General features: G+C 47.9%; 6 protein-coding genes across 6 annotated transcripts; 1 reads left to right on the forward strand and 5 right to left on the reverse strand.

Moving 5' to 3' along the window:
- Window positions 1-44: 44 nt before the first annotated feature.
- C7M61_003970 (uncharacterized protein) lies at window positions 45-1,682 on the reverse strand (the record flags this gene model as incomplete). Its single annotated transcript, XM_024859300.1, has 1 exon — window positions 45-1,682. One exon carries the CDS (start codon window positions 1,680-1,682, stop codon window positions 45-47), a length of 1,638 nt encoding a protein of 545 aa, XP_024712602.1.
- Window positions 1,683-2,049: 367 nt separating this feature from the next.
- On the reverse strand, window positions 2,050-2,958 carry C7M61_003971 (uncharacterized protein; the record flags this gene model as incomplete). Its single annotated transcript, XM_024859301.1, has 1 exon — window positions 2,050-2,958. One exon carries the CDS (start codon window positions 2,956-2,958, stop codon window positions 2,050-2,052), a length of 909 nt encoding a protein of 302 aa, XP_024712603.1.
- Window positions 2,959-3,211: 253 nt separating this feature from the next.
- On the forward strand, window positions 3,212-6,598 carry TAF145 (Taf145p; the record flags this gene model as incomplete). Its single annotated transcript, XM_024859302.1, has 1 exon — window positions 3,212-6,598. The coding sequence occupies one exon, from the start codon at window positions 3,212-3,214 to the stop codon at window positions 6,596-6,598; it is 3,387 nt and encodes a 1,128-aa protein (XP_024712604.1).
- A 40-nt stretch (window positions 6,599-6,638) lies between these two features.
- Window positions 6,639-8,393, reverse strand: GAP4 (Gap4p; the record flags this gene model as incomplete). Its single annotated transcript, XM_024859303.1, has 1 exon — window positions 6,639-8,393. One exon carries the CDS (start codon window positions 8,391-8,393, stop codon window positions 6,639-6,641), a length of 1,755 nt encoding a protein of 584 aa, XP_024712605.1.
- A 1,338-nt stretch (window positions 8,394-9,731) lies between these two features.
- On the reverse strand, window positions 9,732-12,004 carry C7M61_003974 (Zn(II)2Cys6 transcription factor domain-containing protein; the record flags this gene model as incomplete). Its single annotated transcript, XM_024859304.1, has 2 exons — window positions 9,732-9,890; window positions 10,739-12,004. 2 exons carry the CDS (start codon window positions 12,002-12,004, stop codon window positions 9,732-9,734), a joined length of 1,425 nt encoding a protein of 474 aa, XP_024712606.1.
- A 701-nt stretch (window positions 12,005-12,705) lies between these two features.
- C7M61_003975 (alpha/beta fold hydrolase) lies at window positions 12,706-13,851 on the reverse strand (the record flags this gene model as incomplete). Its single annotated transcript, XM_024859305.1, has 1 exon — window positions 12,706-13,851. The coding sequence occupies one exon, from the start codon at window positions 13,849-13,851 to the stop codon at window positions 12,706-12,708; it is 1,146 nt and encodes a 381-aa protein (XP_024712607.1).
- Between the last annotated feature and the right edge of the window lie 157 nt (window positions 13,852-14,008).

Consider the following 14,008-nt stretch of genomic DNA (forward strand, 5'->3'; position numbering starts at 1 on the left):
TGGATGCTTGATGGGATCTATAGGTTTATAGGCGTTAAACGGCACTACGCAGAAGGCGCATTGCCCGTCTTAAGACCAAGGAAACATACGGAGGCTCTTGCCTCCTGAACGAGGTTCTTGAGCTCAGTGTCTTTGTCAAATGTCCATACCTGCTCTGGATCGTCAACCGTTTTTCCTTGTTTTTGCATCCAGTTGTACTTCAGCTTTGTCAGTTGAAGCTTCTGGATTTTTGGACTGACGTTGCTCCCGCCAATGACGATAAATGTACTGTTTTCAGGCAAAGAGTCCCATACCTTGGTCAACTGCCCTTCTAGCTTGGCCTTCTGCTGGTCATCACCTCCTTTCGGGTACTCAGAAAGCTTGCAGAATACGACTTTACTGTTTTTGGTGGCCTCGTCTATCTTGTCAACCAACATATCATCACTGCTTTCCACAACCTGCTTGATAGTGTCTGCATGGATGGAAGTTATACCCCATTCAGACATAGACTTGTCGAGGATCGCCACGGGCTTATCTCCTTCCTTTTTGATTCTTAACGAAATGGGCTCTGAGTCGGGTTCCTGGCCAAATAGAGGGCCTTTGCTGAGCTTCAACTTGACCAAATCCAAGCATGCAATGGAGTCCTCCACTGAAGAATGCCCTTTACCTTCAGCTTCTCCAGCCTGGATCTTGCGTCCAAGGTAGGTCTCTGCAAGCCACTTGAGACTAGCCTTGAATGGTTTTTTGCGTGTATGGTCGTAGATCACACAAGTGTCGACAATTTTGGGATGGCACATTTTCAAGACATTGAGGTCAAACAGAAGCGAGTGGCCGACGAGTATGTCTGATGATGAAATGGTCTCGAGAAGCTTTTCTCGAACCTGCTGCTGTGTGGTTGTAGCCTTGGCCATGAGGTCTTCGGTGATACCAGAGAACTTTGTAGCGTAATCTATAATCTCCTTTTCGGGCTTCACAAACTCATCGTAAACCACGTTGTTATCGTAATCAACGATAGATATCCGGGCCAACTGGCTTCCATCCTTGGTCTGGCAGAACTCACAGTCTAATGCAAAAATCTTGGGCTCGTGGTCCAACTGTTTAGTCTCAAACCAATCGTCCGAGAGTTCATGGCCAGATCCAGGAAAATGCTTGAAGTCATGATCCATCCAGTCTGGCATCTTCACGAACAAGCTTTCGATGGAGACTGGTGTATTCAGCAGCTGTTCCATCATGTCGTCTTTGGACTTTCTGGTGATCTTCACATTGATCAATGTTCGTTCAGTCGAAAACACCTCATTGGCCTTTCCTGGAAGCTTCAAGGGGATAACGTCTTTGAAATGGGACATAAAAAACGGAAGTTTCGTGGTCTCAGAGCTATCAAGCTTCAGAAACTTCTCTGGTGTATTAAAGTCGTCCATGAGAAGCCCTGGAATCAAGCACACCACAACATTCGGCACCTTCTCCTTGTGCTTCACTTCAAACTCCTTAGGTGAAGGTACATCACCTCCTGCGAGATCAATGGCAAGGGACCTGATGGCTGGAAGGACTAAGTAATCGTTCTTAACTGTGATCTCTGGAGGTGCAAGCATCTTCTTGAGTTTTCGTTTGTGAGTCTTTTGCTTTTTCTGTTTTGGCTGAGAATCGAGGGATTCCTCCCTTTTTATACCCTCAAGGGGTGCTGCAAGGGTGAGATCAGCACTCATTGAACATGCGTAGTTGAGGTGCTTGATATCGCGAATCGATGCCCTGATATAGAGGCATGTCTGAGACATCAACATGTGAAGTTAGAGTAAAAAATTCAGACCTATTCTTCAGTGGCAGATTTTCAGTCCATTCTATTCACAGTGGTTTAGATTACAATAAATTTTACTGAGTCACTTGCTTCTTGTCGGTAGTTGTGTCATGGTTGCAAAAAGCCCTAATGCAGATGAAATAAGGGGACTTGATCCCGGCATGAGGCGGCTTCATCCTGGAATAAGGGTGGGCGGAAGGATTGAACGTACAGCAGGTTTCTCCAATCCAATCAAAAAGACCAGTCAGTGCAGCTTCATTTTGGCCAAGCTGTCTGCCCTACTTCTTGAGAACAGCCTCCAACTGCTTGATTGCATCGTCGTAGGTCAATGGCGGAGGCCTCTCAGGTTTTGGTGGCTCCTCTTCAAAATCCACAAGCTTCTTGGCCTTACTCACAAAGTCATCGGGATTACCCTCAATATACGCTTCGTAAAGGTCCTCGAACTCATCCATCTTCACCTCCTCGTCGATCAAATCCCAACCCTCTCTTCTTGCAATCAGCCTGGCAATCATCTGGATCTTGGTCCACAGGTCCCAGCCAAGAGTGAGTTGTTGATGTAAGTCAATGTTGTCTGTTACCTGCTCACCATTCGGCGAGAAGATATGCTGCTCTCCTTCCTTGAGGCCTCCTTTTAGCGACAGAACCAAAAGCTGACATGTGTTTGGATCTTCAAACTCTTTCAATTTCCCCGAAAGTGCCCCATAGTAAGCTCCGTGTTTCAAGGCGAGGTATCGTAGGAGCTGCTGAACACCTGTATTTGCTTCCAGGAGGTGGTCTTGCACTCCTGTAGCATCAAATACATAAATCGTCTCAAATCCAAAAATCCTATCAGCTTGACCCTGGGGTAGTCTGACTTCAAAGTCTGTATTCACCACTCCATTGGTCTGGTTTGCAGTGGCCTGGGCCAAATGCCGCTTATAATGCAACTTGTAGTCTTCAAGCCTTTCCTCGGTCTTTTCTGCTTCGCTGCATTCATACAAGAGCTTTGTAGCCTCGAGTAGAGCATGCAATTGCTTGTAGATAAGCACAACGGTGATGTTCTGGTAGACACCGAGTAGTTTGCGGATGTACCTCAGAAGAAGGTTAAAGTTGTATATGATGTAGAAATCCGTGTCATCTGTGTAATTGTATCTGATTGCCTCTCCAGGCTGCAGGGTGCAGTGGATAACTAGCACTAGGTTCTTCATGGAGTAGTTGATGGTGTGCGTAGAGGTCAAACACCGGACATTAGATCATACCTGGACTGCAAACAAATCAAGAAGTATTTAAAGAATTAGCTATATTTTGGAAACTAGACGCCTAAATCACGTCTCATTACATAATTTAATCGTTGGTTTGGCGTTTTCTGGGGACCCTGGTCCTACACCCGTGCACCATCACCAACCATATCAGTGTGCCACTACTTCTAAAAAAACAAGCCTTTCAGTTGAACCCCACAAAATGGCACCCAACGGCACCAACGGCACGGCCCGGGCTAAAAAGTCAGGCGAAGGTGACGGCTTCTACAATTCGCTTGTCAAGGGTGACGTGGAAGTGCCGGACGAGAAGGTTATTGATGAGATATTCACCGAAAGAACTACCAAGCATGCAGACGACGCCATAGATTACGAAGATATCGACGAATTGGCGGACGAGGATGACGACTTGGATGTCGCTCCTGGCGCAGATGACTCCAATAATAATTTTGCCGTCGATGGACTAGATGAAGAGGAGGATCTACAGAACCAGGCAAACGACGAGTTTGATGCATTCTTTGGAGACGACGATAAGCCTGGCGACGATGGCGATATCGAAATTCCAGGCGGCGATATGGGCATGCTTGATGATATGAACAATCAGTTTGGTTTTGAGGACGACGGTCTTAACGATCTCGAGTTGGGATTCGAAGACGAGGATATGATGGTTGACCAAAGGATCCCGAAGAAGAGAAAATCCCCAGAAGAGCTAGCGGCCAAGAGAGCCAAGCTCCAGAAACTCGTCAAGGATATGGAGTCACGCCAAAAATCACGTATGGTGGCTAAACACTTCCCAGACTATCAACCAGACAAGCCGGTCAATTTCCATACCATGTCGCTTCCGGCACCGAAATACTACAAGCACCTCCGGCCCGCCCTTGCATTCAGAAGCAACATCAAGCCCCTAATACCGATGAAGCTCAGCTTGGAAGTGGCGCCAGACCAAAAGAAAGCATTCAAGTCCAAGAGAGGAGTGACGAAAGATCAATCACAAAAGCATGGCATTGTTGAAATCACAGAGAAAGATCTCGAACTAATAGCTGACTTCGAGAGCAACAAGGAAAACTCCGTCAGCGTGAAGCTTTTGCCGTTCATAAGCTCAGATGGTGTGGAGTACGACAAGTTTGCGGAGTTCAGTAAGGACCTCGTTCTTGCCAGTGCCGACTGGGATGACGCCTCTATCTTGGATGCTGGTGATTCCGATAAAGAACCTACCAAAACCAACGGTATCTCAAGCGACAAGTTTGTGGATGATGACTTCTTCTACGACGACGAGAACATTTTCAATGGCCAAGCAGCTCCAGAGAAGTTTGAGCTTAATATGAATGACCCTAATCTTTTGTTCGTGCCAGACAAGAAGAAGGCTGACCATTCCAAGTCCAGGGCCGTCATTCCAACAGACTTGAAGCATTTGCATATGAAGTTCAACATCTCGAACGACAAGCAGTACGAGATTTTGCGCAACAACTATAACACTAAGGTGAGATCGCAGTTGAGTAACTTGAACATCGAGCACTCCGTTCCTGCCATGCGTTTACAAACACCATACTACAAGATCAAGTTGTCTACTGAGGAGGCTAGAGCTTACCATAGAGCCAAGTTCCAAGTCAGGCAAGGTTCATTGATCTGCTTCTCCAAACTCAAGGTCCGGAAGAAGAAGAAGGACAAGGGAAAGACTCAAACAGAAATCTTCAAGAAGACATCGGACTTGACCGCTGTGGACTCCTCGCCTTTGATTGCAATGGAGTATTCTGAAGAGTATCCTAGCATTTTGTCTAACTTTGGAATGGGCAGTAAATTGATCAATTACTACAGAAAAGAAAAGGAGGAGGACAACCTGAGGCCGAAGGCGCCTCTCGGAGAAACGCATGTTCTTGGTGTGGAGGATCGGTCGCCATTCTGGAACTTTGGTCATGTCGCCAAGGGTGACTTTGTTCCTACCTTGTACAATAACATGATAAGAGCTCCCATCTTCAAACAAGAACCCAAAAGCACAGACTTCCTTCTTATCAGATCCCTGGGATGTGGTAATCACCAGAGACATTACTTGCGTGCCATCAATCATTTATTTGCTGTCGGAAATGTATTCCCAGCGGTCGAGGTGCCGGCACCACACTCCAGAAAGGTCACCAACACATCCAAGAATAGATTGAAGATGATCGTTTACCGTACCATGAACAGAAACGGAAATGCTCGTCTTTCAGTGAAGGATATTTCGCTGCACTTCCCAGATCAGAATGATATGCAAAATAGACAAAGGTTGAAGGAATTTATGGAGTACCAAAGAAAAGGTGATGATCAAGGTTTCTGGAAGATCAAGAATATGGATGTCGTTCCCACCGAGGAGGAAGTTAGGGCTATGATTACGCCTGAGGACGCTACCCTTTTGGATAGTATGCAGCATGGTGCCCAAGTTCTTGACGATATTGACTCCTTGTACAATGACGACTCTAGAAAGCAAGATCTCAGGAGAGAGAAGAGAGAAAAGGAGGGTAGCAAAGAGACTGAGGATCATGAGAATGAAGAGAAGGAGAAGGCCGAGAGAAAGAGAAAGGAGAGAGACGGCGAGACAGACGAGACGATTGACGAGGGTCTTTCGCCATGGAGTCTTTCAAGAAGTTTCATCATCTCGAACCAGACGAAGGCCATGCTCCAGCTCAATGGTGAAGGAGACCCCAGTGGAATTGGCCTTGGTTTCTCGTTCTTGCGTGCCACACAGAAACATGGTTTCAAACCTCTCATTCCACCTCCAAAGGACACTGTGCCCAAGAATACCACGGCCGCTTATCAGCAAAAGCTTTATGAGCAGGAGGTATCCAGAATCTGGTACTCTCAGAGAAGCTCGTTGACGGTCGACAACAGAGAAGGTCACACTCTTGATGATATTTACAGGGAATACAGACCGCTCGACCACAAGGATTACATGAAGCAGAAGTTTGCAAAGGAGAAAGAAGAGAAGGTCAAGCAAGAGGGTGTGCAGTCAGCCAGAAGAAACGTGTTGAAGATCACCCGTCTCGTGAGAGACGAGAACGACGTTGTTCAAAGAAAGGTTGAGTTTGTCACCGACCCTCGTCTCATCAAAGCCTACATCAAGCGCAAGAAGCAGATTGAGGGCGACAAGATGTCGATGGTCAACGCCAATGAGATTTTGCCAACCAACGACATTGAGATGAACAAGATCAGAAGAAAGGCCTTGGAGGAGAAAATTGCCAACTTGCAAAAGAGAGCCAAGCTCAGTAAGGGAAGAAAACCAAACAAGGATCCCCTTCATCTCGCTGCTGCCGCGGGAGGTACAATCATTGATGCCAACACCGTCATGTTGCCAGACGGCTCGTACGCTTTCGGAGGCAAGGGTATTGGTAAAGGTAAGAGTAAGACGAGAAGATGTGCCTCGTGTGGTGCTTTTGGCCATATCAGAACGAACAAGACCTGTCCATTATACGAAGCCACCAAGGGAGGAACCATCAAGATTCCACCTGAACAGAAGGATATCATCATGGCGCAGGTCAAGGCGAAAGAGGGCAATTCAGAGAGCTCTGATCCTACAAGCAACACGGCTCAGTCGCTGCCGCAACCAGCACCTACATTCTAAGTCACATTCACAATTCATTAAAGGCGTAATAGGGAATATACTAACACCAAAACCTATAGACTCGGTACCAGAAGCTCTTGGATGCTATGCGTGCTCTATCTTCAGCGATCTCCTGTTTCAAAACCTCCACGTCGATTTCTCTTCTTCCGGTATCGAGGTCCACTTCTTCCAAGGGAATGAGCCATTGATTGAGAGTTCCTTTGTATATTTTGAAACCCACACACAAGACAATCAACAATGGCAAGGAAAGACAGCTTTTGAAGAAAGATTCAACATCAGCAGAGGAGCCGATTGGCCAGATGGCAGTCCAAATCAAGCCAATCACAATCAAAATCAAGATGATCATACCGAAAAGGGAACCCCAGATTCCCAAAGGTGACACAAAAATGACCTCATCAGTGTTACGACCCTGGGCATTCAAAGCCCATCTGAAACGCAAATGGGTGAAGCAGATGGCGATCCAGGTGAAAAAGGCAGCCAAGGAGCAGACGGAAAAAAGCCAGGTGAACACTTCAGATTGGTTTTCAGAAGATGCAAGGAAACCCAAGAGTCCAAAAACGTTGGTGATGAGAATGGCCACTAGAGGTCTTCCTGATCTGTCAATGTAAGCAATACATCTTGGAAGCAAGCCCTGGACAGCCAAGGAGGCCAAAGAACGAGAACATCCATAGACCGAGGAAGCACCGACGGAAACCACTGCAACGAGAATCACAGCGTTCATGATATCTGGCAACACATTGATACCTCCGTTGTTGATGGCAATGACAAACGGAGAAGCAGCGATATCCTCGCTGGAAGAGCCATTGAGCAATCTTTCGTCGGTGTAAGGCACAAGGCAGCCAATGACAACGGCGGTGGTGACATAGAAAAGGGTGATTCTCCAGAAAACCTGCTTGGTGGCTCTGGGCAAGGCTTTTCGTGGGTTGGCTGTTTCGGAAGCTGCCAAAGCCACAAGCTCCACACCTCCAAACGAGAAGGCTGCTGAAATAAAAGCAGAACACACACCTTTGAAGCCGTGGTTGAAAGAGCCAGGATTGTGCCAGTATCTGGAACCAATGTAACCTTGGTCGCCCACACCGCAGATAATGCAGATACCGGCGATGATAAAGCCGATAACGGCGAGAACCTTGGTGATGGAAAGCACAAACTCCACCTCACCGTATCCTTTCACACCAAAGAGGTTGATGGAAGAAATACCCACAAGGAAAATAGCCACCCACACGGCCGGATTAATCGTATCGTTCCAATAGCTAATGGTCAAGGAGCACGCCACCAACTCCGAAGGAAACGATATCAACCACGACACCGAGTACATGAGACCCAAGGTGAAACCCCAGGCTGGATCGACAAACCTGGAGAAGAAGGCGTTGAAGGAACCGGAAACAGGAAACTGCACCGACATTTCGCCCAACGCCATCACCACGGCAAAAAGCGAATAACCCACCAAAATGTACGAAAGCAACACGCCTGCTGGCCCACCTGTGGCCAATGCGTAGCCAGATCCCACAAAAAGACCGGTACCGATGGAGCCTCCAATGGCGATCATCTGAAGATGTCTGGCCTTAAGACGACGAGCCAAGGGATGGCGGGACGTGGCATAAATGGACTTTTCCAAGTCCGTCATGTTCAGCGTGTCGACGCCATCTTCTTCGAGGTTGATGGGCTTGAAAGAGTCTATGGCTCTCTGGAAGAAGGACCTGTCATCGTAGTAGGACGATATGGACGAGGTCTGAGAGAGTTGGTCATGGAACGCTCCGCTGGAGCTCTTATCCGAAGAATGCCCAATTTCAGCCATGGCGAAGACTTTAGCAGAACAGCGGTATTTAAGGATCCGATAAGAATGGGTGCAATATGCGTGCACAGGCGCTGCACGGAATGCGTAGAGACATAACGCCCTGCGTTGTGCGTCGAGCCACACTGGATTTCGAAAAGCGCCGTAGCTCGGGTTGCAGTAGCGATGTTGGGAGAAAAAGGTGGGAGGGTCTAAAATTGAAGATGTCTTTGATTTGAGGTTTGTTTTCGCTAATTATGCAAGTTTACGGCTTCAATGGCACGGCTGTGGCGTGCAGACAGCAAACGTACTTAGGCGATGAGAGAGGAGGGGCAGCCTAGTGATGGAAGAGAGAGGGGCAAGGCAATACCCTACTGTTGAAGGCTTGAAAGTGAAAGTCCACCTTTTCGTGAACTCTCGCCTCGTCCTGCCCCTCAGCCACAAGTTAAACGTTTTTGTGGTTGCAGGATCAGGATTTGCATCGATTTGGACCAATAGAGGCAGGGTGGCTGACTCGCGTGAAGAATGGTCGACAAGAATAAGCCGTTTCAGCACACGATGCCCGAGGCTTCTAAGCGATTCTGTTGGCTGTTGCTCCTACTTTCTCCCTATGTCTCGGAAATTGCGTTCTTTTTAGGTTTGCCAGGCCGGGTCTCATAACCCAGATCCTCATAACCTGAAAAATTTGCGGCCTCGACTCTGCGGCAATACGGAGGCATGCAGAACGCTTGCAATGGGCCAAAATTACCTATGGCGTCTTCAATTAACGGCGGGAGGTCGGGTGACGAGATGGGCCTTGGACCGTTTTTGGCTATGCGAGTGTCCAGCCTCACGGACGTTGCATTTACGACACAAAATGCCTTACGAGGTGACATTTGGGACGGTGGATTGAAGGGTTATGAGGTGGAATTGGGATGATGTTGAAGGGGTGAAGAATTCACGATGGTTTAGATTGAGGCTTGGGGAGGCGCCGCTTAAAGTCTACTTTTGACAATTAAAGTTTCGTCTGGATGCGGCGCCAGGAAGGTCTACGCGATCGTCGAGGCGACAAGAGAGGCTTATAGGGAATAGGAGAGGTCCGATGTTTGGGAAAGATTTAGTTTGGGATGTTGTTTTCACGATTGAAGTCTCGGATGTGTCAAGTGAAGTCCGAGCCCGATGAGCTCCGGGTCACCCAGTAGCTCATACTTAACTCAAAGAACGAGCAAGCAAAGTATAAAGATGCTTTTGGTGGCTAAATTTGAATCACCAGCTCGAGTCACAGCATGGATGAATTCGAACCACACAGCGCTTCACTACTCTACCTGTTCTAAGCCCTCAGGGACCTACACTCCTTTCTCTTAATTGTATATTGCTATGCGCTCAGACCGACGCCTGCGTTGGTGGGTGCAAGATCTTGACTTTTTCGTAGTTCTTGTCCGCCGTGACGTAAATCTTTCTGAAAGACGACCGCTGGTAGTAGTTCTTGAACATGTATGCGACACCACAGCCGTACAAGGCGCCTCCAACAAGTAATGCGTGCTTTGGGTTGATCATTTCTGAATATATGTTATTGATTTGTGATTGGTAATGGTTTGGAAAAGAATCCCCACGGCATGCTTTTATAGGTGTTGCGGGGCAGTGGTGGGACGATTTGGAGTAACACCACTTTCTGCCAAGTTTCGCAGCCAAGTCAGGCTTCTAGAAGAACGGAGTTGGATGCGATTATGTGAAGAAGCACTTATGGGTATCGATATGACGATCTACAATCGGCGAATGCAAAGCAAACAATTGATATTCCAATGATTTTCGAAAAGTTCAATCTGGGAACTTCGAACACTTTTCTCCTTTTCGCTGGTCTACAGGGCGGGAAAAAAGTTGCACCACTTGTCACGGTTTCTACGGCTAAACTCGCGCCATAATAAATCGAATTCTCTGGTCAGCTATTGGAGGCCGGAAAATGTAGGGCACGTTTGGGGCATGGAGAAATTAGGATGAAGTGGTGGGGAACATAATTTTTTATTTTGTGGTGACTGAACTTAGACGGAGACATCTGGTGATGTGTGGAATGACCGCATTGTGACAAGGTGGAGTTTCAAGGTGGAGGGGAGCCCCTGAGGTAGATAAGCTTTCAGGGTGAGGAAGCCAGAAAAACACTGTTTAGAGTTTTTGTGTTGTGCTTGGTCACATAGGGAGGCTCTGTGGCATCAATGTTTGGCTCTTTCGCAGCCATTCTGCAATACCACACTTACCCACTAAGATATTTAATCTCCTACAAATTGCCAAAACGATCGTCTTTTTATAAATACTGCGTTCCTGGTGCCGGACCGTGGATTCTGCTTTTTTCTGTGGCCCTAGTACGTCCTGATACTATCGCTCGTGGGTAATACAGGAAGAAACTGCCCCACTATCATCATTGGGATGTCGAAAAGATCTCGCTTGACCGTCCAGGCCGAGCAGAACTCGATATAGTCACAATCCCTGATTCTTGTGTTTGTGCGGGCGATTCTTTCGTGTTCCGTGTACCGCTTTATGAGCTTACAACGAGTGACAATGGTGGAATGAAGATTTCCCACTGCCACCGATTTGAACAAACGGAAGTACTCCACGATGGACTCGTCGTCGTACATGAGCTCGATGATAAACGTACGTTTCGAAAGAATGTCGGACGATCTGAGACCGAGAAGGTTGACCAAATCATTGGATATACTGACAATCTCGCCAGTACGACGCCAGATGATTGTAGGGGAAGCATTCAACTTTGAAAGATTCTCGTAATCTAGCAAGCACCGCTGGAACGACATTTCCAAAAACTGGAAGTCAAACGGCTTGAAAAGCGACTTGTGGGCACTAATAAACGTAGGTCTGTACGAGGCTATGAGCTTCAAGATTATTAGTAGGTTGTTGCGTTTTCTGGCGTTCTCCTCCGGCAGCGTGTCCGTATCGCTTAATGCAAAGCGTTTCTTCAAAAAGAAGGTGAGCGAGTGGTACGACGACGGGTAGTCGAAACCAATGATTTTGTTGGAATAGATATCTTGCACTGTTTGGTAGATGTGGTGAGAAAGCAAAGGCAGCACGTACTGGGCCTCTGTGGCTTTAGCAAACTGGAGAGAGAAGTCCAGGCCTGAATCCTCGTCTCTTGCGTCCCCCAAGGCAATGAAAGGTCTGCTTTCTCTGTCTGTATCGTGATCAGACACAATGTTTGGTGAGACCATCGGAGGAGGCATATTGAGATTGTCAAACGACAGCGACGGCAGCAGCGGTTTCAGGATCAAGTCGCCTAGCATCATGTACTCCTGGTTGAGGAAGTTGGAGTTGAAGTTTGTCGAAGGCGTCAGTCCACTGGAATCCTTCCCTAGAGCCAGTTCGATGCTTTCTGCTAGGTTCATGCTGTAAGACCTGCTGTGGAGATTCTGGAGATCAAACTCGGGTTCCTGTTTCGGCTGGGTCACCTGGGGTCTATCTGGCTCCGGCGGCGTCATGTACTTTGCCTTTTTTCGAACCACATCCTGACATTCATCGGCGATACCTCGTTTGATGCAATTCTGACACGGTCTTGTGTTGGAGCACTGGAGGTGCTTGGAATGGCAGAACGTGCAGGCTCTGGAGGCAGGCCTCCTGGCCTTTTTCTCCTGGGGAGTGAGTCGCCTGGTCATGGTGTTGGTGATGGTGTATTGAAAAATGCTGGGGAAGAATCCGGGGTACCCCGGGGCGGTCGGGTCCCGGGGGATGCAGGAAGCGAGAGGCCAGAACGAAGCGGTGATTTTTTGGGTCCCCAGGGGGAGTTGTACTGTTTAATGAGGAGAAAGTGAATCTACAGTTGTTGTTTGCTAGTTTGGGGTAGTTATATTTGGTTTGATATTGATGTGGGTACGTTTGTGGCTGAGTATGGGTGTCTCACATTTGTGTATGGTCGTTTGATCAGGTTCGGTTGATCCGGGTGATTTAATGAAATTAACGATGACTTTTTTATAGAGAGGTTTGATTTAGGTAATTTTCAGAAAAACACGTCAACATTCTCGGAACCTAGTGTGGGAAGCCTAGAACGTGGGTATTCGCTTATGGTCCAGACATCCTCGGTGCCGGACCTGCTGATTTCCACTAATTCCAACATGTAAGCAGGAGAGAAGATTTAAAATATTAAGGAATGTAATCAAATAAGCACTTCCTAAAAGATCGAAAAATCCAATGTTGTTCACAAACCCCACCTCCCCGTGCTTTTCTTCCTCTTTGTGCTCCGTCCTGGAGAGTCCCGGGTAAGCGAGGTGGGGCGCGGGGGCGGGGCATTTGCAGCCATTGATCGTCCTCACCAAACGTCTAACGAATCTATTTCTATATATTATAGTTCACCAGAAACTCAGAGCTTGGGACGCACGTACCTGTAGTGGTACAAGTTCTCCACGTCCACGGCCTCCAAGAACTTCCACTGCTCCTCGAAGATCTTCTTCCTGTCGTTGCCGTACTTGACCTCAGGGAAGTTCTTACGAGCTTCCTCGGTGAACTTGGCCCGCTTGTCGATAAAGTCGATCCACAACCTCACCAGCTCGAGGGGCTGCTCGCCGTGAACCAAGTGGCCTCCCTTGGGGATGTCGGCGGTTTCAAGGAGGTGTTCAGGCACTTCCTCTCTGATCCAGTCAACGGACTCCCTGGGTGTCCACGTGGCGTCGGCTCCGGTGATGTGGTAGAAGGGAATCTGGAGATCTTTCAAAATCGTCATGCCTTTCTCGGCGGAGTAAGACACACCGCAGTATGTTGCAACCTGGTGTCTTCTCTCGGCCTTGATACGAACGGTTCCGTCCTTGTTGACAACCAACTCGTCATCCACAAACGCGTCAAGCACGTTCTTCTCCATCACATTGTAGAAAGTCTTCTTCTTCAAGTGCTCGTGCGCTGCTTCCACAGATGGGTACTCGTTGACAATGAACTTACCGGCCTTGATCATACGCTTGAAGAACCACTCGTTCAAAGCCTGGGTGTACTGGATCACTGGCTCCACCAGAATAATCGAATCAAAGAGCTGTGGCTCAAGGTAACCCGCCCAGAGCACAGCAAAACCTCCTAAGGAGTGGCCCACGAGGATATTTCTAGTCCATCCGTCTGGAGTGAAATCGCCAGTTTCTCTGATTTCGTGCTTCACCACTTCAACCACGTCACGGCCGCCGTCACACCAGTCTGCCGTCCAGCCGATCTTCTCCCTGTTGAGTTCAGCAGAGTCTCCATGAGAGAAGAAGTCCACAGCGACGACATTGTTGATTTTCCACGACGTGTACTTTTCGCTGGCCTCGTAGAGCTTCTGGATATGGTAGTTCCACGTGCCCTTGTTCATTCCCGAGCCGTGGGCGAACACAAGGTTGATTTTGGTGGTTTCCTTGGGAATCGGCTGCTTTGGAGTGAACTTGTTGTAGACAAGCTTGATTTTGTCCGTAGGCAAGGTGGTGGATCCCGGAGCACGGGGAAACACGCCGTCTGCTACCTTCTTTTCGACCGTATACAATTCTGACATTTTTTATCGGTTTTGTGTGAATAAATAGTGAAGAAGAAAGGTGGTAGAGGATTGAAATTGTGGGGCTGATACCGCGGCTCAAGTACCCCAGTTTTTCCATCAAGTATCCGAGGCAATCTGGGTGCAACGGAGGGAGAGGCATTATGTCACTTTAATT

Source organism: Candidozyma pseudohaemuli (assembly GCF_003013735.1).
Source record: "Candidozyma pseudohaemuli strain B12108 chromosome Unknown scaffold00011, whole genome shotgun sequence".
In the NCBI taxonomy this organism is placed as follows: Eukaryota; Fungi; Ascomycota; class Pichiomycetes; order Serinales; family Metschnikowiaceae; genus Candidozyma; species Candidozyma pseudohaemuli.